Source organism: Apostichopus japonicus, chromosome 19, assembly GCF_037975245.1.
Source record: "Apostichopus japonicus isolate 1M-3 chromosome 19, ASM3797524v1, whole genome shotgun sequence".
Classification (NCBI taxonomy): Eukaryota; Metazoa; Echinodermata; class Holothuroidea; order Aspidochirotida; family Stichopodidae; genus Apostichopus; species Apostichopus japonicus.
In genome coordinates, this window is record NC_092579.1 from 29,638,225 (window position 1) to 29,662,789 (window position 24,565).

Sequence of the window (24,565 nt, forward strand, 5' to 3'; positions counted from 1 at the left end):
CGCAAGGTAAGACAACTGGTAGTAAAATTTGCATATGACTATGGCAGTTATGTACCCAGTGGAGTGATCCTCATATAAAAACAAATAGCAGACGGCTATACAGTTGTTTTATCCAATCAATGCGCCCTGTCAACATGTTGAAATTCATAGCTTATGTAGTCTGCATAATTGTGGCTGTACAAGCCAACGGCGACTATTTGTGTAGTCGTAGCTGCCCACCATTTTGGACATCGTTTGGTCGAAGCTGTTACAGGTAACTATATGAATATTGTCTATTCTCCATCTCTTTATACTGTATTTATATTTCGACGAAGAAATGTAAAATGTTCAAAGAGTTGCGAGCGAAACGTTACCTTTATGTTAGGATGATGCCAGTTGTAATGCAAAGGCGAGACCAACAAGGTTTTATCATTTTTGTTTTTTGCGATACCCCTTGATCGCCGAGAGGGGATGTACAACCCCCATAACCCTAACCGCAATAACGTTAATAACATTGGTGCGTCGTGAAAATTCAACATTTTTACCTATATAGGCTACTATAGTATAACATTTGTCACGATATTTGTTATGTTAGTTGCGCAGAAAAACGCCCACTCTTCGTCAAAACAGGATAAACACAAGCTTTCTATTCAGACACGAAACCTGGGTTGAAGTCGCCACAGATTATAATATGTGGTGTTTAACTGTGAAAAGCTTTACATTGATCAAAATGTATGTGCAATCTAGCTTTATTTGCTTGTCACATACTATAGTAGCGGTTTGATCTTGGAGACTGAAATTTCGACGACATCGAAGTACAATTCGAGTTTTTCGATTTACTAACATATCGCAAGGAATAACCCCAAAGTAATTTTTTAGCTGCTATAAAAGAAAAGTACTCTTTAACATACGAAACAAAGCATTCTTTTTCTCGAATTAAAGTGATATTTATTATATATATTTCTTTCTTCTTCTCAGATACTTTGGTCAACCTAGAACATGGATCGAAGCTGAAGAGGCATGCAAGGGTTTTGCTGGAACCAGAGGGCTAGGTCACCTAACATCTATTGTTTCTGAGGACGAAAACTCTTTCATTACGCAATTGGTGATGTACAGCCGGACTGTAGTAAGCGGGTAGGGGCGCAGTAATATAGAAATTCTACTAAGTCATTTTAGGTTACGAATTTAAACTATTCTTGTGATAGACTGCGACAAAGTACGAACAATGGATTGAATTAATTGAAATAAATGAGAAAAATATTCTTTCATATCAAGCAGAATATCTGACCTTTCAAACGATTGGTTTGTGTTTGAAAAATATTCCCGGTAATGGATATCGAGCTCATAGCCAGCTTGTCAAATTTAGAGGGGCAGTGTTTGTTTGGAGGGGCAGAATTTTCGAGGGGGCATTTGCATGGTCCATTAGTGAAACCATTAATTTGAAGAAAAACAAAAGAATTGGGAGAGGGGGGCATAATCGAATTGGGGGTGTGGCAGGGGCCCGGGGGCGGGGAGCAGTGTCCCAGAATGCCCCCGGCCAGTCGATAAAAGTTGAACTTACTTCTTCATTTTGTTTAGTGACCATCATGAAGCTGCATGTCCAGTCGACCGCCGCCATGATGGATCTGAAGAACTGTTGAACAATGTTACAGAAGATGAAGGAAATGAACAAACAGATGGACGACCAATAATTCAAGATCCAAAAGAAGATGGAAATATGGAAGAAGCAGCCACCCATGATGAACACGTAACACAGGTTATCCCTACAACAATCCAGGTATTTCAATGACGTTTGTGTTTAAATCTCAAACACATTAACAATAGTATTCTGGTTAAAAGTGTCTATACTGAAAGTCCCATATGTTTGCACTCAAGAACTCACTATTAAATATTTGATGCAAACTATAGTTTGAGGCAAATATTGCCATGTACAAGACGATGAAATTGTTTGAATTTAGTAACAAATCGGTTTTCTTTTTGACTTGGTTCTATATCCATCCTACCATGGCCACATGATTCATTCAATCTTTGATATCGACCTCCATAGTATATAATTTTATATAATTGAAAATATATCCCCCCTTTTAATTTTCTATCTCTAGCAAACGTTAACTTGGATTGGACTTAGTGACCACAGGAGAGCGGAGGAATTCTCCTGGACGGATGGTACCAAGCTGAGCTTTACCAACTGGATTGGCCAACAGAATATAGAAAATGTAGAAAACCGGGATAACCGCGATTACAAAGGAAAAAAGTACGAAAAAGGCGACGAACGTGAGAGAAGGTCTACCGATAAATCTGCGCAAATTTCTGGCGGTAACTCTTGTGCGCATATCGTTCCCGTGGTTAACGCCGTCGGAAGTCCACGCACTTGGGAGAAATGGGCGTGTAATGACACTGCTGTGATATCGCCATTTGTTTGCAGAATACAATGGATATAACGCACTGAGGTGGTTTGACAGTTTGATAAGAATGACTCTCTGCGTATATCTGCTCATTGATTGTTCAGATTTATAACAAATATATTCATGAAGCTAATTAAACTCTTCTATGTTGCTGTTGATTATTTTGTTTTTGTTCTTGGTCCAACTATTGAGATGAAGTTAACACATACAGTTGGCACAATTCCCTCAAGTCTAAATTCATCGTTTTCAAATTCACATTATTCAACCAGCGTGAATACAATTATCTGAGATAAACGTTGGCAAAGGTTTTCCTATACCTGTTAAGCAAAGACCTCCAGGTATTTAACTTACGTTAACCAAGTTTGCGACAGTCTCAGTTATATTTGCTTTTCTATCGATTCATTGCATTCATAGAAATGCCTTCGCCTTCGCAAACTGGCAGCACTCTCGGGTAAATCGGAGTGCGTTGCAAATTATGTCCACAATCAACCCCCACCCCTGCTTCGATCTATATATTGACAAAAGGAACTACAAAGATACATTTAATGTATTTTGTTTAATGATCTACTCCTTATTCTTATAATAATAGTAATAATCAATCGGGTAATGCTAGCACTTGAGATGCAGTACACCCGGCAGCATTACGCATGCTATACCCACCACCGTTTAAAATATTATTGTTGTCACCTCCACCCAGTACGGAATCAGCACCATGCAGGTGCATGTAAATCATTACTTAATAAACCTTTGTATATCATATCCGCGATATTAATTAATCAATTGGTTACATTTTAATTGTTATCACATAACAGCTATATACATCTAATCTACTATAAGGTAAACCTGTGGTTGTATTAAAAAACCGTCACCACATATAGCTTTCTACATCAATCAAATTATGGGTGTGGTAGGGCCCTATGGCTTAACTATGTGTATTATAGGGTTCGTCAATACATAGAAACTATATACATCTTATCCAACATAGGTAAACTTTATGTTTGTATTAAAACCACCGCCACATAAACCTTTATAAATCATACACACCTTATGTATTATTATTATTAATACTGAAATAGGTACATAATATAAAGCGTCACTTCATAAAAATTGTTTTACATCTGATCCATCATTTTGTCAGCATATGATCGTATTAACACCATTACCAAATAAATACACTATGATATAAATAATTAATTACAGATAAATACACTATTACCAAATAAATACACAATATAAATTAATACATTAAATGCAACAAATGGGTGTCTCAGAGGACCTATCGATTAACCAAATACAGTGCACTGTATTCGTCACTACGTAAAATTGTATACATCTAATCCACCCTCATTGTTAACATATGGGTATATTCAAACCATCATATCAAATTAATTGATCTCATGGTTCAACTCACTGGTGTGCTAAACAGCCCCATACCTTCTGGTACAAATCACCCGTTACCAAATAAAATATACATATATTATATTTCACATCACCTACCCTTAACTCAAATTGGAGCAGTAAAGTACATCCACCTCCTCCTCTTATGTGGGGCCATATTATAACAATCAATGAATCTAATAGGTAAATTACATCCATTTCCGCACTTACTGGACTCGTATATGTGAACTACAGCCAAATGCTGCAGTTACACGCGTTGAAAACCATGGTTTTGTTTGTGGCAAAACGGCCTTTTTGGTGACAATTTTACACGAGTTTTATCATGCGATTATAATTATATCATTGAAGATCAACATTTATGAACTCACAGGACTATATTTCTGAAGTTTGGGACTAAGGAAGTCTTCAAAGCCCCTGTGCTACCACATCAAACACTTGGAATGCCTATAGTACTACACACATTACCACTATTTCCACAGTACATGCATGCCAGACTTATAAGCCCTGCAGTCATGTATGGGTTGTTTGCATTTGAGAACATGCTGGACGATGGATGAGAGAGTAAGTGGAACCTAACCTTCTTCTTCTCTTCATGGCGATAGAAACTACAAAACAATCGATGTATGTACAGAATGGCTGGGTGGTTGAATTATAAGCAAAATGAGCACCACAGCTATAGGCCCATACCCCCAGCCTAGTCATATTCCCCTGGCTGAATGAATCGAACTGGAACATTCTAGCTACTATAGTAAGTCATGTTATATATAACACATCCACCACCGCTAGTGGCATCCATGCATACATACAAATCAAATCGTTACGGGCTCCTCCTCATTGTGCAGCAGACTACAGAGCAGGCAGAGCTTTCATTCATCTTTGTCCTTGTACGTGCGGTTTTCCAAAAGGACGCCCTCATTCGAGCCATTGGTTTGAGCTTCATCAAGAGAAGGTACCTCGTCGGAGGTTTGGTCGTCAAAGACACCAGGATCCTCTCCATCTTCATCTTTGAGAGCAGGCTGATTGATTTCATAACAATTGTCTTCGGCAGAAGCACTGAGTGTATCTTCGTTAGAAGGGATGGTTTTCACATTCGAGTCACCGCCATGCTGCAGGTTTGCTGAAACAGTCTTGTCGATGGATGCAGTTTCTTGTTGGCTTTCCTCTTCCGTACGATCCGTAACATCGCCGTCAGGGGGACCACTGGCATGGACATCGGCTACCGTTTCAGAAGGTTTGCCCTCCGAAGAATGGTCACTATCTTCTTTCCTGATAGGAGTCATGTAGTAGGGGTCTTCTGCGTTCGGTATCTCCTCGTACACGCTGTCTGAGTTGGTAAGACTGCCCGAGCGAAACTTTCCCTGCGGCAATGGTGGAAGTGGTCTCTTCAACCGTTTTTTAATCATTGTTCTGATAAACCATAACATTCCGGTAACACAGAGAACGACCAATACCGATACAAGGACGACAACGAAATTGTTATCAGTGGGCGGTGTTACTACGGTTCCCAGTTTAACAATTGGCACGTTGGGATCTGCAGGTGGCACAATTTAAAAAAAAAGAAGCTTTAACTTTGATTAGTGGTAATTTGAAATTGATGACGTTATATAAAGTCAACTTCCGTTCAATTTTGTAACGTAAGATGAAATATATAAGATGGAAAATATTGCCCAGTTTTACATAACCTGATGCAGGTTATAGTGATGGTTGTAAGCTTGTGCACAATACAGACAATAATATCACTTATTATGTACAATGGTTGTAAGAACCCTGCCTAAATATGAATAGATTGCTACACATATCGGGCAAAGGAGGGGAGGGGGAGGGGGTTAGGGGCTACAACCATATGAACTATAGGCACATTTTTTTACAGGTTTGATCAATCTTTTGTTTCAGTCATAAGTCTGATACAATGGACAATTTTGCTCATTATTTAAACTGCTTAGAAACTTTTAATCATTTGTACAAAGCGTATAATCCTTAGCTATGTACAGATTCTTCCACGAGTGATGAACTTCAAGTTTCACAACATATATATGTATTCAGTACATAGATTGTTGGTGCGTAGATTATGCGGGGTTGCCATCTTACAAAAATGAGGGCGGTAGAGAAGAAAACCAACTACATCATTCCACTGAAGTAGACTCAATACTTTCTCAATGCACATTCAACGCAACGGGATGTATTGCGTGAAATATACCTCCTCTTCAACATTTCTTCAAATTCCTTCTATATCCTGCAGAGTACGGTAAATTTAAATCATGACAAGAACCATTTGAAAGCTTTATTCAATATACGAGAGTTGCATGATTTCTTACCGGTAACAACCGGTTCACTACACGTGACGTACGCGTTTGCCTCACATATCTTAGTAGTGCCGATGCTTCGGAAATTGCAGGCAAGGATATTTTGCTCGTTGCCTTTGCAGTTTATTTCTGATAGCATGACAGGTCCTGTTCCGTTTCTCGCGGTCGTATTTTCGGGCGGTTTAAAATCCACCATATCTCCAAATTTGAGCTGTTTGCAAATAATGTTAGCCTTTTGAATGTTGATTGCATCATCACAAACTGTGCACCATTCTTGATTGAACCAGATCTCAACGTAACCCGAGTATTCGTCCTCTCCACCCGAAAGCCGAACCTCACTGTCGGTTAGGGTTGAAACTATAAAAAAAAAAAAATATATATATATGTGAAAAATAGTTACAAAGTTACAGAATGTGCCCTAGGACAATAAAGCAGTTTAAGTAACAGAGATGATGCGAAATTGCATCGAGATTTTAATGAAATAATTAGTTGATATTTAGCAATCAGAGATGTATCCTTTCTTTGGATGTCATTGTCACAGAGTTCACTTCCGTTGACCTCCAATGACCTCTGACCTTCACTCCAATAATAAACTTGACTTATTCAATAAACAAAGCATGATATACAAGTCAAGCTGCCCTTGTTTACAGGTTTCACACACTGACGACCACATATGACTTTGAACTATCATGAAAACAAAGTGATTCATTTACTCACTATACAGGTCAGACGCATGCAAAGTATGACGTCGTTTTGTAAATACCAAACGCAGCTGAACGACAAGTGAAATCATGAATTTCGTTAGATTCTATGTGTAGAAGGTACAACTTCTAAAGCTATGATCGTTAAACAATATGCATGCCAGCTGATATCTGATACCAATTCTAGTCATCACTTCAACAATATTTTTCAGGGCATTCGATGATCGTTTGGTCAATCTATAACATTTCGAATATGTTAGCCTTGAAGTGTTGCCAATAGGTGAATGTTATACTCGCTGCCAGAAAAGTGTTTATAAACGTATGCCGTACACAAGGCCAGAAAATGTGTTGGAGCAGACAATGAACGTTGAGACTATTAATTCTATTAATTGACCTGCTAATATCATCCATTTTTATTTGTGTAATATCCTCAAACCCAATGGACGTTATCACTTCAATCGAGTATGTAATCATATCAATTGATGAGGTAGTTATATTTATAACATAACCAACGTAAACCACCCCCCCCCCAAAAAAACCCAGATAACTTACGATTGCTCTTCATGCAAATGACTCCAACGATATCTTTTTTATCGCATTTTTCCTTCTCATACGGACACTGGTTCAAACTTGGTTCGTCACCTTCACACTTAAAAGTTAATGGCGCAAATTGCTTGCCATTTTTCCTAGCCGTGCCTCCGAAAAAGTTGTAAGCAACATAACCCATTCTGTCGTTGGCCACTTGTTTACACACTACATCTGCAGCTTTGTCCGTCCATTCTTCATTTCTGCATATATAGCTCCAATTTCCTTGATAATAGAATAAAACTTCTCCTGAAGAATTGTCCGATCTTTTCACTAACTTGACAGATCCCTCCTCTAGAATATAGGAGAGGGAGGAAGAGAAAAGAAAAAAGTGGAAATATTAAAGCGAAGTATATGATGGCGAAATCCTAATTCACTTATCTCAGTATATACAAAGATTCTTTCTGGCTCCGACTCTCACAATGAACCCGCAACACGGTCTTGACTAGAGCGGAAATGTAACAGTGCATGTGTAGTAAGCAACAAATTTAAATCTCTCACCCAAGCTTTGCTTCTTTTAGTACTTTACCATTTTCCTCTTCAAACCTTCGAAACTAAATTGCCAATTGTTGAAAAAATGTCAATTGCCAGTGACAAACCAATAATTTCAGGGTAAAAGATGAAGAAAAAAAAAACACCCTGAATGAATGCCTTTTAGTGCTTACCATCGTCTCCACATATTATTGAGATGATTTTGTCATCCGCACAATTGGGCGTCTTAGTCACGTGAGAAGAACACTCTTTTAGTGTGTCTTCAAACCCATAACAAGATATTGATTCCAAGTAGCTACCATTGATGTGGGTGGAATTGTAGAACTGGTTAAAGTGACTGGACGATCTGGGAAAGCCGAGTTCAGCACAAACGGCATCTGTCTCATCCTGATCCCACGTGTCAGCACAGACTCCGAACCATTTTTTGTGAACACTAACTTGTAACACGCCAGAGTTAGGTGTTCCATCTACTAGTGACACGTCTCCATCATCTAGGGCAAACATTGAGATGATGGTGATGATGATGTTGAAACGTACTGTAACGTACAATATTTAACTATGAGATCTACGCCTACCTATATGTAACGTTTTGCATGAACATCAAAGGCTCAACTCACCGCAAATCAAAGCTACGGTATTGTTGTTATTCGATACCCTTCTGATATTATATGGCTCTGTTGGGAGGAGACAAATAAGATCACATATGGATTATCTTTCAAAAAGAATCATTGTTTAACCATTACTGATCAAAAAAAAAAAAAATACTGCGTAATATGAGAGTGACCATCGAGAAAAATTGCCAAAGATATTCTTCAGTCAGTTAAGCATTTGAGTCCTCCTATAGACTGATTAAGGAACCAACTTGGTACTCTTATAACAAACGTTAAAAGAGGTACTCTGGTTATGTGTATTTCACAGTGTGGAAGTGTGTTTCTAGAGAAGGAAAAATAAATATAAACGAACAAACTAACACACGGAAACACACAAGCAAACACACTACACGCAATCAAACTAACAAATGAATAAATACAACAGGTGTTGGAAATGTACAATATTTTCTGTAATTTAGATGACGTCAATCTACGCTTTCTGCTGCTTTTCAGGTACTTAAAACTTTATAATGACGTTTATTATTTAAAGAAAATTATACCTGAAGAGTTGCTGAAACAATATCCATAACGGGGGGCAACTGGGTCCGTCGATAAACACGTTGTGTTACCACACTCATTATAGTTTGCAGGACATCCGTCAGCTGAGGGAGATAAATGAACAGTCACTGTTATTGTCTCGCCACATGAATATCTTATTTTCATAGTAATGTTATGAGCAATGAAATCTTAATATGATTAAGTGTGATTTCATACTTACGGGACAAAATAACAGATTTCGATTAAATTAATGTTGGATTTAGTACTCCTCCCTGATATCCAACTAAAAGGAAATAATATCCCCTTCAAACAGTTTAATTTTGAAGGTAATTACAATAATTTCAATTGTTACCATAGTTACTGAGGTCAAAGGTACGGCATAGTTCTTTATTATGTATATGTATGTATATATATATATATATATATATATATATATATATATATATATATATATATATATATAAATATATATATATATATATATATATATATATATATATATATATATAAAGTGACTTTTTGCTATGACTACAAGGACAATATAATTGCATTCCTCTCAAGTTAAGTATGAAGAGAGTACACAGTTACAATGATGACCAAGCTCAAGTTCAAGTGGTATTAGGACGAATAAATGCAGGTTTGCTCACTGGGTGTCGTTTCATGAATAAAAGTTGTGGATCAGTTTTATACATGTTATTATGTCGTCACTATAATCAATTGCTCACGAAGGGTGTTAACGATGATATATATGCCAATCTGTGGTGAGTGTGGGGGGGGGGGTTGCCCTCTTGCTTCATCATCATGCATAGCTGAGAGCATCAATTAAACGGGGAATACAATAGGTTATTGTAATGTTTGCCATATAACTATATGATAAGTATACGAAAGGAGACAACTGATATTGATAACACGTTCTACTGGAGAGGAAAAAACTCACATGCGGAGCCTACGAGGATCACGTCAACAAAACCCTGAAATCCACGAAAACCGGAAGGATCCTTTATACGGTACTTAAGCCATATAAAGCTCTCTTGTGAAAGAACAGTGATAGCATTGACATCTGGACCCCCAGAGTAATCGAGAAGTACATTTTTGCATAGCTCGACCCCATTTCCGATGAATAGGTTGTCCGTTTCCGCTGTCTCAATAGCCTCAATCGTAAGCTCGATTTTATGCCCACATGCTGCCACAAAAATGAACTCTCCTTCAATCGGACCTGGACTTCTGGGATTCTCACAGTGATCCTCTGATGAATTAAACTCTTTGCGTTCAGTAACATAGTGGAGTTCTGTCGCTAGAATATTAAAAATATTAAAAACAAAAACATATCCATAAAGAAAGAAAAAAACCCATGTCTATTAAGACATACACACACATGTATATCAACAACAAGACATATATGATAAATCAAAATGTGTACTACGTTGATACTTTCGGGAATTATTAATGCCCCCCCCCCCCCCCTATAAATTAAGTGCATACGCTTGGGACTGTTACGCACGAAATTAAGATGCAACAGTGTATACATTGGCCTGGACGAATCCATAATTACAAGTCTAAGTTTTTTTTAACAAAACATTCGCTTTTATGTCATTCATTTCTCAGCCTCTCTAAACTGGGACACCGTGTCGGCTTAATTTGTACAAATTGAACTATTTTTGAGTATTTCTGTAAATGTGGCAAATTTACAGACTATTAAGTACTGGAAAATATTTGAAATATTTCATCATCAAAGTATATTTGACGTGGCTGCAATTTTATTAAAAGAAACTTTTGCTACAAACAAAGACGGAATCAAGAAAGTAGTTTCTTTACTTTCGTGTGTTTTTCTGATCTTACTCCCACCCCCACTTTTTTTTTTTGCTTCCTTGTTATTGTGTCATCGATGAAATGAAACATGAGCACTGTCGTATCATAAAATACTACCAGCAAACTTGATTAAATAGACATTCTCTTGAGATTTTGTCTCTTACAAATCAGTAAATTCATATGTTAATAGGGAATAAAATGTATTAAGTAACTAATAATTATACATAGAAGTACCAGTACGTACCAAAGAAACAATATCTTACATTAGAATAGAGTAGCTGTGGAATTAGTTCAAGTCTGCGCAAAAGTAGTAATAAACTGATAGGCGGAAGGAAAGTCGTACAAGAGCAAAAAAAGAGAAAAAAAAGAGAGAAAAGAATATAATTGCCTAAAATGCCTATAATTCAACGTTACAAATGGACATGTATTGATAAAACTTTACAAACTTAAATAGATGAACTGTATGACCGGGGTTATGTTTATCTTCTTAGGACATGCTCACATTATTTGATCCAAATCAAGCAGGGATTTCATTTGTGTAAAACAATAGAATTAATGGGTTTTATGATAATACCATCCTATGAGCTCTGGGTTTTCAAACTATACCATTACAGCCTGACGACCATCATTCCACGGGTTCCTTTACGTAAGCAAAGGAATACCATGGCAGCTACCACATAATCAATTTCTCATCTTTATTTACAGGTTTGACAGGTTATACAAGAAGGTTTCCTCAAAATGTCACAACTTCGATAAGATGCCAAAATAGATGTGAAAATAGTTGAAATTTCGAGAGACAATAAAAATTCGTATATTCAAGACAATTTTTATAAACCATTTTTGGTATAAAATAGTTGCTCATCTTATTAGGCCAAATGTCGAAAGTTTGACACGAGAGGTCGACATTTCGAGAAACAAGTGGAAAATAAACTTATATGAAACAAATAATTTCGACATAGCCTAAAAATATATTTGTGACAAAGTTGTCCACTTTTGCAGGTTTTCAATTTGCAAACGTTCGACATGAAAATACAACATTTCCACTTTTCTTAATACGACAGTTAAAAGTGAAAGAAACCAGTTGAAATCTACAGATGATTGTTTCGAAATTTAAATTTGGGTAATATGAAACATGAACAAATTAGTTATAAAAGGTGCAAAGTTCGAGAAAAACGAAAAAAAAAAAAAAAATGCCGAGAGAATAAAGTTCCAGATCAAACAGCGACTACTTCGAGGAAATGGTCAGCATCTTACAAGTTATACAAAAAAATCCGTGGGAACAGTGGCGGAGCGTCCATACAGTCAGGGGGGGCGGATGCCCCCCCCCCCCTGACGGACTCAAATGGACTGCTGGCGCCCTTTTCAGCTTTTTACCACTTTTTACTTATTCGCGATTATTGACTTTTTTATTGCGCTCTCATCTACCTATTGACATTTGTCACATTTTGTTGATGTAATTTTCTGACAAAATGGCGATGACACCTATTTATTCTTCGTTTATCTGCAAATTAGCAAGGCCCGGAAAGGGTCATTTCCGGCGATCTAGAGTGTATCTTTACTCAAAAAATTTATGTATGCTCCGCGCCAACCAATGATGGCGCTCAGCTTAGATAGTGTCGAAAGCGCCCCTACAGACCATTCTCGCCCCCTCCCTGACCAATATCCCCCTCCACTGCGTGGGAACAATATTAATACGCTGGTGGTCTCAAATGATGTTCCTGCATTGCTTTAAAACTTAACAACCATACATTTTTTGATATGCAATAAAACAATTAGGATTTGTTAAAAAGGGATTCACTCTAACACGTGGGCATGTATAACTGTTTTTTTTTTTGTTCTTTTTTGCTTTATATGTCTGATGAAAGAGGAAGCTCTTTTCTCGGCAGCCTGGTGATGAAATTTCTCCAGGAAGCTTTAAACAAACAAAATTGAAAAAAAAGTAGGTTCGATATCATACATACCCCTTTGTGTATACAATACTTGCGTGCATTTCAACAACATCAAGACCAACATTATGTTCTTGCAGCATAGTAACATCCCATGTGACGCCATCATTGAATGACTGCTGTCCAAAAGACTTCAAAACGAAAATAGAATTAACAATTCCGAGTTCTCCCTTTTTTCTCGATTCTATTTGATATGATGATTGTTCTTACTAATTACCGTCTGAATCAAGCCAAAGTTGTTGAAAAAATAAGTTATTCACTAAAAATTATGGAAACGTTGAACAACCAATGACTCTTCTTTTTTCTTCAAGCTGGATTAATATGATTTTTTGCCTTAAAATAATCTTATCTTTTTTTTACTTGAAACAACCGCAATTTTCTTACATATGAAATGAAATGCGTTGTCTCATCAATTTCGTTGAAATGAATTGTCCAAATTATCCTTGTGTGCGGGTACTTAGAAACAGCTACCGCTATAAGGCCTGTCAGCGATCCGCGTGGAGTCAAGGGTCAACTTAAACGCACATTTCTTCTCTCACGGCTGCATTTAATCCTAGCTTCCTAACCAGTAATTCCAATCCCATCACCAAGTGTTACTCCTAAATAACATTATAACACTGAAGACTGCACTCAGACATCTTTCTAGACCTTTTTTCCCCACAAACTGTACACATGTATACATTAATTAACATGTAATTGTCCTGATATCAATCCAGCTCCCACGCGATTCTGTTTGTCACCTGCTAGAAATATGGAAGACGGAGGGAGTTGTTCTTTTAGATTAACAAGAGAGGCAACTTACATCACATAGGAAAACTGTTAACTGTGTAACCTTAGCCTAGTAGTTAGGCTGTAGTAGTTGCAGGAAATCCAAATATATGAATCTTTGCTGAAAGCTTTTTCATGAAGTTATAGCTGAAAACTCTCACAAACAACCAAACTGCATTCATATGGTACTTTCAGTTGCCAAATTTGTGCATTTGAACTAAATATGTCATAACAGTTCCTAGAACGACTTATCGGTTTCCCTGGTTACACAGTCATTAAGCCCCCACACTCCCCACCCCCACCTCAACCCCTCACTCACCAGTACTCCTCCATCCTAATGAAGATTCCCTGGTGACACGCAGCATGCGAGTTTCTATGTCCTATACAGTCAACTCTTGAAATAATTCATGAAAAACTCTCAACTTTATATTCCCCACGTTTTTCGCAAAAGAACAACATACAGTATCTATACACATTTGATAAATGTCATTACACGGCATCCGTAGAGACATCGTTTCTCGCGGTCAAATTTTTTCCTTTTCGTAACTCCTTTGCAACCCTATCTCTTAATAAAGCTGATTTGAATAATGACAATATCTAAGGACTTCTGAGTTGTATTTCTGTATCCAATGAAATGTTTTCGCTGAGATATTATTGCATGGTTTTCTCGTACATGATTTCCACGGTAGGCTCCTCCGTTCAAGATTAATGTACAACTATAACATTAGGTCCAAATATTCGGATTTTGGTACCTATTTGCCACCCTTGACTAGCTGATATAAAAAAAAAGCGCTGTTAATCTACGTTACCTCCTAATCGGCTTCATCATAACCAACGTTTTACACAATATTGATAAGCTCTTAAGTGTCCTTCTAAAGTATATCCTCAAATCCTTGCATATCACTATTTGCTTTCTAATTCTCTCATGACAAAGTCTCAATGTGGAAAAACCAATCACCCCGTGATTAAATCAAAATTTCAAGTTTCATAACGATCAATTCACTGAATTTGTTTAAAATTTAGAAAACAAAACAAACAAAACCAAAAAAAGTTAAAGAGACTTGGCAGTTCCTTCTTTGTTCAAGTCTTACATCATCATCGCTGCATAACAATTCCTTACCCAATACCCTACCACAACCTACCCCCCCCCTCCCCACGCCCCTTAAAGTCCATTTCATGGTTTCTGGCAAACTAACTCTGGTCTGTTAAAAAGATCGAGTCAAATCATTAATATTCATCTGCAATTATCTCTCAAAGGACAGAAATAATTGAATGCGTGGTCCTACTTAAGTTATTTAGCACTCACACAGTTTTGGAGTGAACTTAGCATTTCAAATGAATTTAAAAAGGATTTTCAAATGGAATGAAACGTACACAATTTTAAATAATAAATTGGAAGAACTTCTTTGCTTAACCATTTTTAATGGGTCTCTTCTGACTATACAGCATGTAAATCAAAGAGAGTAGGCATTGACAACATTATATCTTACATTTTTATTTCATAATCTCATAGAATGACTTATCTGGTCCCGTCCCCCAGGTTGCACCCTCACTGACCCCCCCCCATGCCCCACCCCGCTTCAACCCCTCACTGACCATTACTGCTCTATCCTAACAAAGATTTCCTGGTGAAATGCAGAACGTGAGGTTCTATATTCTCTTTACAAATAAATCTTGTTATGATTCACAACAAACTCCCAACTTTAGGAATATTCCCCAAGTTTTCCGCAAAAGAACTATACACAGGACCTATACACACATTGTATAAATGTCATTACACGGTATCCATAGAGACCATGTTTCTTGAGGTCAATTTTGCTTTTTCAGCAGGCTTTATTAAACATCTTTGCAACCCTATCTTTTAAGAAAGCTGATTGTAATAATGCCAACATCTAAGGGCTTCTGAGTCATATTTTGATATCCAGTGAAATCATCTCACTGGGATGTTAATGTATGAATTTCACGTATGTTTAGGCTGTAGTCTCACTGGGATGTTCACGGTAGGCCCCCTTGGTTCAAGCTCAACGTACGACTACAACATTAGGTTGAAAATATTTGGATACTTAATATAGAACTTCAAGGAGACACAAACCGACTATTTACTATCTTTCCCTCCTTAAACAATAGACATGTTTCTGACTTTTTTTCCCTTCAACTCCAAAAATGGGAGATACCATGATTTGAAAGTCATATCAAGGGGCTGCAACTTTTTCTATATAGTTTTAACAGAGAGGTAAAACAACCAGTTGCTAATGAAAGCAATGCAAACATTTTGGCATAACAGGGGTGTGGGTGGGAGGGGGGGGGGGTTGGGGGAGAAGTCAATATTTTGGAATTGACAAAAACCCAAATCTATCATGGAAACTTAAAAAGACGCCGTAAAATATAACATATTAAACATTCAAACAATCACGGCTTGATGATATCATATTTAGACTTGATTCGGTCATAATATCCAGTATTTTCATTAAAATTATATTATTTTCGAAAGCTGCATTAAGAAAATCCTTAGCTGTTTACATGGAGGGTGCACATCATAGTAGCCTTTTAATACCAACCATGCTAGTTGGGATTGTATAAAATATAATATCATCTGCAAACTTTATCAACCACTATCTATTAAACTTTTGATATGTTTATTTCTTCAAAAACAAATGCAATAGCCTATCTGTGTTACTTACACGATTCAATAATATACCTCAACAGATATCAAAGTTAACTCTAGATATTTGTTCCCCTATCAAATATGATTTTTAATAACAAAGAAGACGTAGTTATATCCTTGGCGGACATTCAAATTAACTAATGAGAGACAATGAACATTGATAATGATTGAATGCTGGTCTGTTCTTTCCAAGTTTTAAGGTACATGATTGTCATCTTGCTTGATCACAAAAGCATAAAATTTGCTGCCACCATCACACCTCACCACCCAAGCACAAATCACATCTCTCTGCCCCCCCCCCCACCCTCACACCCTTAAAACTTCAACAGATAACAGGTAAAAAAATGCTGGAAAAATACAACCTATTGAAGACTGGACTTCACACATTCCAATGCAAATTAAGTTTGCATGAGAACATTTCAAAATATATGAGAAAGTACTTTAAAAAAAATTAATCGATAATTTTTCCCACGGCATCGGTTTTCGAACTCTTTAGCTATTCACGTCCGAGTCTGTAGATGCATTCGGCTCGCTAGATCCGCGTAAGGCTTGCCTCCAAACGTTTTGCCGTGATTCTTCACGTAGACCAGTATACGTGCCTAGAAAAACAAACGAGAAATAGGAAGAGGAGAGAATGTGACCTTCACGTTATCATTTATTCTTTGCTAATTCACAGCTTAATAGACTTAAAATCATCCCAACCAGTCAGGCCCGGATAAAATGAAGTCTTCACAGCATGAAGTGGTGGTCTGACCTTTATGAAAGCACCATGCTAAACAGCATATGCAAACGAGCAGCTTCCCAACTTTTTTTTGGTTTTGGTAAGTCAGTGGAAACGTTCTGTTGAGACATTCTCAAATCTGTTATTGTACAGCAGTACACTTTTGATGGGAGGCCAAAACTTCAAAGAGTGAATTTTATTTAACTACGAGAAGACCACTCAAGTAGACCAGATGATGTTTGAACACCCTTCTTAGCTTTACTTGATCTTATGAATTTCGCAGACGGACAGATGACTAAGTCCATGATTTCACCTTAAGGTGGCGCTGTAGCACAAAAAATTACTTGTAAAGGTTTTTTTTTTTTTTTAAGTAATATTCTTCAAAGTTAGTTGCATCGATCATCAATGGCTAAGATGAAGGTAACAATTCCTAGACTACACTGACCATCAACTTTGTATCCCCTTGACCATTCTTTTGGGCTAGATTCCACAGGTTCAGAGCCAATGTTGCCATGGCGTCGTCTCTAAGGTCTCCGTGTGCAAGCATTGTGTGAAACAGTTCTATGGCCAGAGATGCCTGTCTCTTATTTCCTGGCTATAAGCGAGAGAGAAAACAAATATGAACAATATAATTTAAAAGCAAAAACAACAAGAGAATATAAACAAAGAAGGTGGGATAGGGATTTCACTTTCTGTAAATTCAAATTTTTAATTTGTAACCATGATTATGTTCCTTTATATTCTGTAAAACAATGGGAGAATAGGGAAGAGTTGTGTGTGCGTGCGTGCATCAAATTGAGAGTAAATCTGTTTGTGAGATGTAAGTGGATGGAACAAAAAAAACACTTTCAGTTTTCACATAAATTGTTTTATCAATAATAGAAGGGGCTTTTATCGTCTGAGGTTTCCAATTGTGTGTAAGTTCTTGGATATTGTTTGCAAAACTGTTTGCATGCAATATGGAATATGATAAACAGATTTGAAGATTTATCTGTCAATCTAAATAGTTCCTGAATCATGGTCGATTGATCGGTTGATTGATTGGCTGGCTGCTATGGCGATTGATCGATTCCAAGATTGATATTGAATCATTTTTACAAACTCAGATCAAAAATTGGTGTTTTTCTTTTTTTTCAAAGCAGTAAATCATTGCACTTGTAGATCTTTGAAATTAAAATTACATGAACTTATAATATTCTAAAGGTTTGTCTTCAAAACAACTTCACACAACTCCGAGTCACCCTGGTCTTATGTGCTTATCTGATGCTATGGAATGCCAAACGGGTAATTATTGACAGCAATTGTACCAAGAGGAGGAAATGGTCACATTCTGTTAACAGCTGACAGACAGCCAAATGGATTTAGAATGATAGAATTCAGCTTGGGCGGTCGTTGCTTCACAATGCCCTGTTACTCTTTCGATCTGAAGCTCTTTATCATTCAAACTTGGTTGATGTGATTTTCAAGATTGGGATGTCAATACTGATATTTATTCCACGGCTATAATCTTCAATGTTCCCCAGCCACCTTTTTCGATTGGTTACGTTGCTGCCAATATTTGCCCTTTACAGCATTCCACATGATGCAGCTTGCTCCACTACGATCCTCCCCGCCCGAAGCTAAATACCACCTGATTCCCGGAATTTGATCCTGCATTTTTCAGACCTATAGATTTATCCAGTATTGCATTCAATAGTATGCAGAAGCTTCTACTTCCACACCTAATGTGTAGTATCGATCAGTATGGGGATAAACGTCAGTTTGCTTACAGAAAGGTTGTCTCCTGTGTTGATGCTGTTTGCTCTTGCTTGTACATGAAATTGTAACGCACATCAATAGCAAGGAAACCACTATATCGAAAGTGCTTTTTCTAGACTTCTCGAGTGCTTTCAATACAGTCTTACCCAATCAGTTCATTAAAGACCTTACTGGATTTATTCCTGAAACATGGCTTCTACACTGGCTGGCTCATTTCCTAACAGGGTGGTCACGCCAAGTTAAGTTGGAGAAAGGACTATCGAACAGGTCTGATATCAGAGTTGGTGTGCCCCAGGGAGGCCCATTGTCTGCTTTATTGTTCACTTTATACACTGATGAGATTAGATCTAATGACCATCTCTCAGTCACAAAATATGCTGACGACACCGCAATATCCTGTGGAATATCGAAGAGTTCGTTTGCCAATGATCAGTCAAATTATCAGAGTTCAGTGAATGATATAGTCTCAACCTGTGATCGGAAGAATCTACTGCTCAATCCAGCAAAGTCCAAGGAAATGTGATTTGCTAACGCTAGCATAAAGCACGATGGTCTCTTATCAGCAGGATCAAGTAGGGTCGAAGGTAGAGCGAACATCAAAGAGTGACTACTTAGGGGTATGCATAGATGGTAAACTGACATTCAGCTGTCATATATCGAAGGCATTGAGTAAAGTGTATTACATGCTGTCCAGCTTGGCTTACGTAGTATCTTTCTTCAATGAAGGTGCAAAGGAGAGTGCTTTCATCTTGCCACACATTATATATGCTGTACCTGTCTGGTATCACTTCATTTCCGCTAAAGATAAATCCAGACTTATAAAATTCCTTAAGTATGCATCACAAATACTTCATATCGACTATCAATCATTAAGAGTGGAAGTAAATGAAGCTGCTAGGAGAGGCTTCGTCAGAATGACAGAAAAAAATCAGGAATGGCGAAAAACACCCACTGCATGTCCCACTCATGAGTCATCTAGTGAAGTCTACCAGAACCCTCAGAAATCCAAATATCTTGCCCAAATATAGAATTCAACTGTATAGAAATTCTTTCATATACCGTGCAGCAATGTTTATACAATTTGATAGTTTAGAACCTTTATTATAGTTTCAGTAATGACTGTTTCATCATTTTATGTTTAAACCATTTAACAATCTTATTTCTTTCACTTACATTTACCATATCATTTGTTAAATCTTAACAAGAACTGTTTATTGATGTACGCCTATTTATAAATATTTTATATTTATACTGGTTTAAAATAAATCGAAATCGAAATGCATTGAATATCAGAGGAGATTGAATATCTGCCAGAGTTCATAATGCTAGCCATACTGAAATCATCCTCTGCACATAATTCATGGTTAAAGACACAAGTCTTCTCAACCCTTATTAATAGACTCACATCATTCTGTGGAAGTGTCTTGCAAAAGTCCAGGATCTGTTTGATCAATGTTTGCGACGTGTCGTTCACTTCAGCGATGAATTTTGGATCACTGCCATATAGGGCATCGTTAGAGTCCACTGTAGATTAAAAACATATAAAAACATATATTAAATTATAGAGAATATGACAAGGTTTTGATTCCAGTCTTCAGACATTATTAAGCAATCTTTTCTCTCTTTTGGGCAAATCTGTCTCTGTTTTGGGCAAATCTTTATTCTCTGTTTTGGGCAAATCTTTGTACTCTGTTTTGGGCAAATCTTTTTTCTCTGCTTTGGGCAAATCTCTGCTCTGTTTTGGGCAAATCTTTCTATGTTTTCCGAAAATCTTTTCTCTGTTGTCAGTGAATATATTTTGTAACATACTTTATGAAAATATGGAAACAGGGTTTGGGGGGGGGGAGTGTAAATCCAATGTCAAAGGCTCATCAAATTCAAGCATATTGATACCCCACTAAACCTAAACAAAATGTACATTATCCCCCTTACAAGAAACAGTTTACTGTTTTGCACACTCCAATACTAGTCTATTGAACGGTACAACCCAATTCCGTTCTGGTCCAAATCTTGCTAACTTTGTATGATCCGCAAGAGATATTAAAGAACAAGGTATCGGTATAAACTACTCCAAACAAACACGTGCACCCCCAAGAAGACTTTACTGAATATCACCAAAGCACTAGAGACAATTTCCTCCCAGGGCAGGAAATTCGGCATAAACAGACCGTATTAAATTTCCCACGTACCAGCGTGTCTAAATTTTTTCATAAAATGTCATACGTCCCTTAGTTTCAATTCTCAGCTGAATTTAGTTTCAAATATGTCTCCATGGTTTCTTTATTCTCTGAAGGCAGTCTGTTTATGTTAATTCTGATCTCCAAACAAACTAGATCACATGTAGAGTGAACAAAATTGGGACCGCTTGGCAGACGAGACGCAAATCAGTCTTTTAGTATTGAGGGCGTACTTAAATCATCCAACTGGTCCATTGTAATATTGGTATGAAAGTGTTTTCCCGACAGTTCACAGCAATATGTGATTTGTACAAATTTGATCCAAGGTGGTCAATATTTACATTAGTTTTTGCAGTGGTTCAAATGCAACCGTGAGTAGATTTAGGACACTGCATGTTAGAATAAATTCCTACCCAGTCTACTTTTTCCAACTTTCAAAACTTGAACAAAACTCAACATTTACCTGTAGCACAATTTCAAGCACAAAATATTTCAAATTGTATACACTCAGAGACACTCACAAAAAAGAATTAAAAAAGAAAAAAAAAAACAGTTTTTTAATATGATGTTGAAAAACATGTCAAGTTATCAATATAAGAGCTCTTGAATCACCACTCTGAGGCGACAATTGAAAGTAGAAATTACCTTGGAACCCATGCTTAATATTATCATGCATTATCATGCACCAGTAATCCATGCATGGCAGGCCAGGATTGCAAATATTTGGAATATAATTAATACCTTTGTAGATATGATGAGCATAACTTTCTTGACCGATTGCTGAGAGCAGTTTTAGGACGCTAACGTAAACCTTGGCCTTGGCGTCTGTATTATTGTCCCACATATAGTCCTGCAGAACGTTTAGAAGTCCTCGTAACAGATACAGTGCCCCTTGATCTGGATTGTCCTTTAAGAATGAAACCGGAAAGAGAAAAAAAAAAACTTATTCTTAATTCCCCTTAATTACTCTTCAAGTATTGTAGGTGAATATCTGAATGATATAGATATATCAAGGATAATTTGTGCTAGTAGGAACATAAAGAGTGAGATGAACAAAACACAAAAAACCAGTTCACACATGTATAGTCTCTTTAGGATATGCTCCCAGCTAGCGAACAAATAACATAAATAAAAGAACTAGAGTACTGAACGATGAAGTTGTAACAATGTTAAAACAGATAGAATAACTTATATATCAATCTATAAATATATCTATCTATATATATATATATACTGTATATATATATATATATACCGTAGTATATAAAGTTCAGTAATAGCAATATAGTGCTCAAAACAACTGGTGCACAGCTATATAGATACATGTATAGACATGCTATTCCATTGCGTTGCAACTCAGAGTTTCACGCACACATTGAGTTCATTTCATTGTGGGGATCATCAGGCCACAAATTGATGATTACAACTGGGAGAAATGCCTGATGATCGCTGCAGTGAAAAGAACTCAATGTGTTCGAAAAACTCTGAGTTGCAACGCAATGGAATAGCGTGTTTAAACATAAACCTAAATATATATATAGAAGATATAAATGGAGAGAATGAAGGAGGGATGGGGGTGTGATTGGGTGGGGGAAGGTGGAAGGGTTATTTAATATGGGAACTGTTAACACCATAATAGGACTAATTACTCTCAGCTATCAAATCTTTGAAATATAATGTAACAGAATCAGACATGAGGATTTTAATCTGTGCAGAGAACAATGAGCCCTTGATCAAACTGATCATTAATAACCCTCCCCAAATTCATATCAATACCTGTGATACCCATAGAAATGTGTATTCATATCAATACCTGTGATTCCCAATAGCAATGCATAATCATATCAATACCTGTGATACCCAATAGTAATGTATATTCATATCAATACCTGTGATACCCAATAGTAATGTATATTCATATCAATACCTGTGATGCCCAATAGCTATAGCATATTGACAAATATGCAATTAGCTTTATCTTTAACAGGATCCAGAACTAGAGAAAGCATTTAAACTTCCCAAGGATTGAATATTAAGAATGGCTAGGAGTAGTACATCTACCATATTAATACGCAATTGTCATCAATTTAAATTATGCAAAGAACTTTTGACAAAGAAGATTTGAACCAGTGACATGCTACCAACCTCCCTGCCCCCCCCCCAACCCCCTCAAAAAAATATCTATAGATGTATACCTTTCATAATAATTTTGCTTATAATTTCTCGGTCAGTTTTTCCATTATTAAATTTCTGAATATTCTTTTTTAAAAAGGGTTTACTCTTTTTAAAGATAATTAGAGCACATCCAGGAAATGAACTATGAATATTCATGAAATCAGCTGACACATTTTTCTCTCCTAATACAGAGAAGGTATACTGTTCATGACCTCATGATAAACTCAAACTCACAGGAATCAAGAGCAGCGTAGCCAGAAACTGGTTCAGGAAGCTGATCAGCAATGGTTCTGACGAACGGGTCTTATTGTCGATGGTGATCATTGTAGGAACATCGGGAATGAGACTGATGGTTGCCTTGAAAAATGCATCAGCTGTTTAAAAATTAAAAATATTAAAAAGTTATCAATCTTTCTAAACTACATGGTAAACAGATTCACTTACACAATCAACGTGAATTTCTTGGAAACATAAAAATGAGCCAGTCATGAAATCGTTTACGAGGTGTCGCTCTACTTGTAACAGAAAGTGGAACTGATATTGAAACACTGATGCATCAGGAATTTTATTATTTACTGTACAATTGAAAATGAAATACTTTGCATATAGTATGAAAAAGTTTATCAGGTACTTAATTACAAATAAAATCCCCAAAATTTATATGTGAACCATATTCAGTCCTCCATTGAACTTTTCGATTCATTAACACCGACCTTTTTATATTAATGGGCTCATTTGACCAAACAAATTTGTAGATAAGCATATCTAACTGTCGGAAGAAAATGTGTTTGGGTGTCAGGTTATATGGACAATAAATGGGTTAGCTGAGAAATAGCAAACAATTTTTATAATTCACACTTTAACCGATCGGTACCTGGTTGCTGGATGGCCAGAGATTCAAAAGATTTTTGATACGAGAAAGTTTCGGTAAATAATATAACCCAAAAAAGTGTTCTTGATAATGCGTGAAGTGATTCCTAGGAACGTAAATCAACCGACCCACCAACCCACCGACCCACCGACCCAACGACAGACTAAACTAAAGCAGCTTTCTTAGTTTATTTGGCAATTTGCTCAAATATGTCAAGTATCTGACTCAATACAAGACACTCTGCAGTTTCCAACCAAGTGAAGGCTCAAAATTTTATCCAGGGTGACGCTTTCAGTTCCAACATAAGAGCAAGTGAAAATGTAATAAACTAAATGTCTCATCACCTATAAAACCTTTGATCGCAAGTAATTAAGTACTAGTGTTACACACAAGTACCCTCTTGGGTGGACAAGGGCCATTGAAAGTAGCTAGAACCATTTCGAAATATCGATATCAGCTTTTGACTCCTTAGGTTAATTATTAACGTCAACAATCATTCTTCCTACATGTTTTGGTCTACGTCTGTTTCAAGTGCCTTTGAAGGGAAGAGTTGGAGCGATCTAATAAAAGTTGCTGTTCTTTTATCATCACAGAGTTATAAATATGTTTATTGCTGCTAAAAAAAAAAAAAAAAACCCCAACAGGATACATTGCGATATCCAAA

General features: G+C 36.9%; 3 protein-coding genes across 4 annotated transcripts in view; 1 reads left to right on the forward strand and 2 right to left on the reverse strand.

Moving 5' to 3' along the window:
• The first annotated feature begins 93 nt into the window (after nt 1-93).
• On the forward strand, nt 94-2,522 carry LOC139960085 (uncharacterized). Its single transcript, XM_071958164.1, has 4 exons — nt 94-253; nt 958-1,113; nt 1,558-1,756; nt 2,082-2,522. Exons 1-4 carry the CDS (start codon nt 120-122, stop codon nt 2,418-2,420), a joined length of 828 nt encoding a protein of 275 aa, XP_071814265.1. The 5' UTR covers nt 94-119; the 3' UTR covers nt 2,421-2,522.
• A 403-nt stretch (nt 2,523-2,925) lies between these two features.
• LOC139960076 (uncharacterized) lies at nt 2,926-14,580 on the reverse strand. 2 transcript variants are annotated; one of them, XM_071958134.1, is made up of 8 exons: nt 12,782-14,580; nt 9,949-10,305; nt 9,014-9,115; nt 8,481-8,537; nt 8,037-8,354; nt 7,339-7,665; nt 6,098-6,442; nt 2,926-5,313 (listed from the first exon to the last, which is right to left on the reverse strand). In XM_071958134.1, exons 1-8 carry the CDS (start codon nt 12,873-12,875, stop codon nt 4,649-4,651), a joined length of 2,265 nt encoding a protein of 754 aa, XP_071814235.1. In that variant the 5' UTR covers nt 12,876-14,580; the 3' UTR covers nt 2,926-4,648. The 2 variants fall into 2 exon arrangements, with proteins under 2 accessions (XP_071814235.1, XP_071814236.1); XM_071958135.1 differs by having other exon boundaries at nt 9,949-10,299; nt 12,782-14,578.
• Nucleotides 14,581-14,939: 359 nt separating this feature from the next.
• LOC139960073 (VPS35 endosomal protein-sorting factor-like) overlaps nt 14,940-24,565 on the reverse strand; it is a 192,502-nt gene continuing 182,876 nt past the window's right edge. Inside the window, exons 25-29 of the mRNA XM_071958126.1 lie at nt 23,265-23,404; nt 21,597-21,762; nt 20,084-20,202; nt 17,366-17,515; nt 14,940-16,798 (exon numbers count right to left, since the gene is read on the reverse strand). Coding sequence (XP_071814227.1) covers nt 16,700-16,798; nt 17,366-17,515; nt 20,084-20,202; nt 21,597-21,762; nt 23,265-23,404 — 674 coding nt within the window. The 3' untranslated portion in view covers nt 14,940-16,699. The remainder of the gene's footprint in view (nt 16,799-17,365; nt 17,516-20,083; nt 20,203-21,596; nt 21,763-23,264; nt 23,405-24,565) is intronic.

Excerpts from the sequence above, each read along its gene's own strand:
- LOC139960085 (XM_071958164.1), top strand. The coding sequence starts at position 120 with ATGCGCCCTGTCAACATGTTGAAATTCATAGCTTATGTAGTCTGCATA. Across the intron at positions 254-957 it reads TTTGGTCGAAGCTGTTACAG|ATACTTTGGTCAACCTAGAA; the intron begins GTAACTATATGA and ends TCTTCTTCTCAG. Across the intron at positions 1,757-2,081 it reads TTATCCCTACAACAATCCAG|CAAACGTTAACTTGGATTGG; the intron begins GTATTTCAATGA and ends TTCTATCTCTAG.
- LOC139960076 (XM_071958134.1), bottom strand. The coding sequence starts at position 12,875 with ATGATGGCGTCACATGGGATGTTACTATGCTGCAAGAACATAATGTTG. Across the intron at positions 9,116-9,948 it reads GATCCTCGTAGGCTCCGCAT|CTGACGGATGTCCTGCAAAC; the intron begins GTGAGTTTTTTC and ends TATCTCCCTCAG. Across the intron at positions 8,538-9,013 it reads TTGTTTCAGCAACTCTTCAG|AGCCATATAATATCAGAAGG; the intron begins GTATAATTTTCT and ends TCCTCCCAACAG.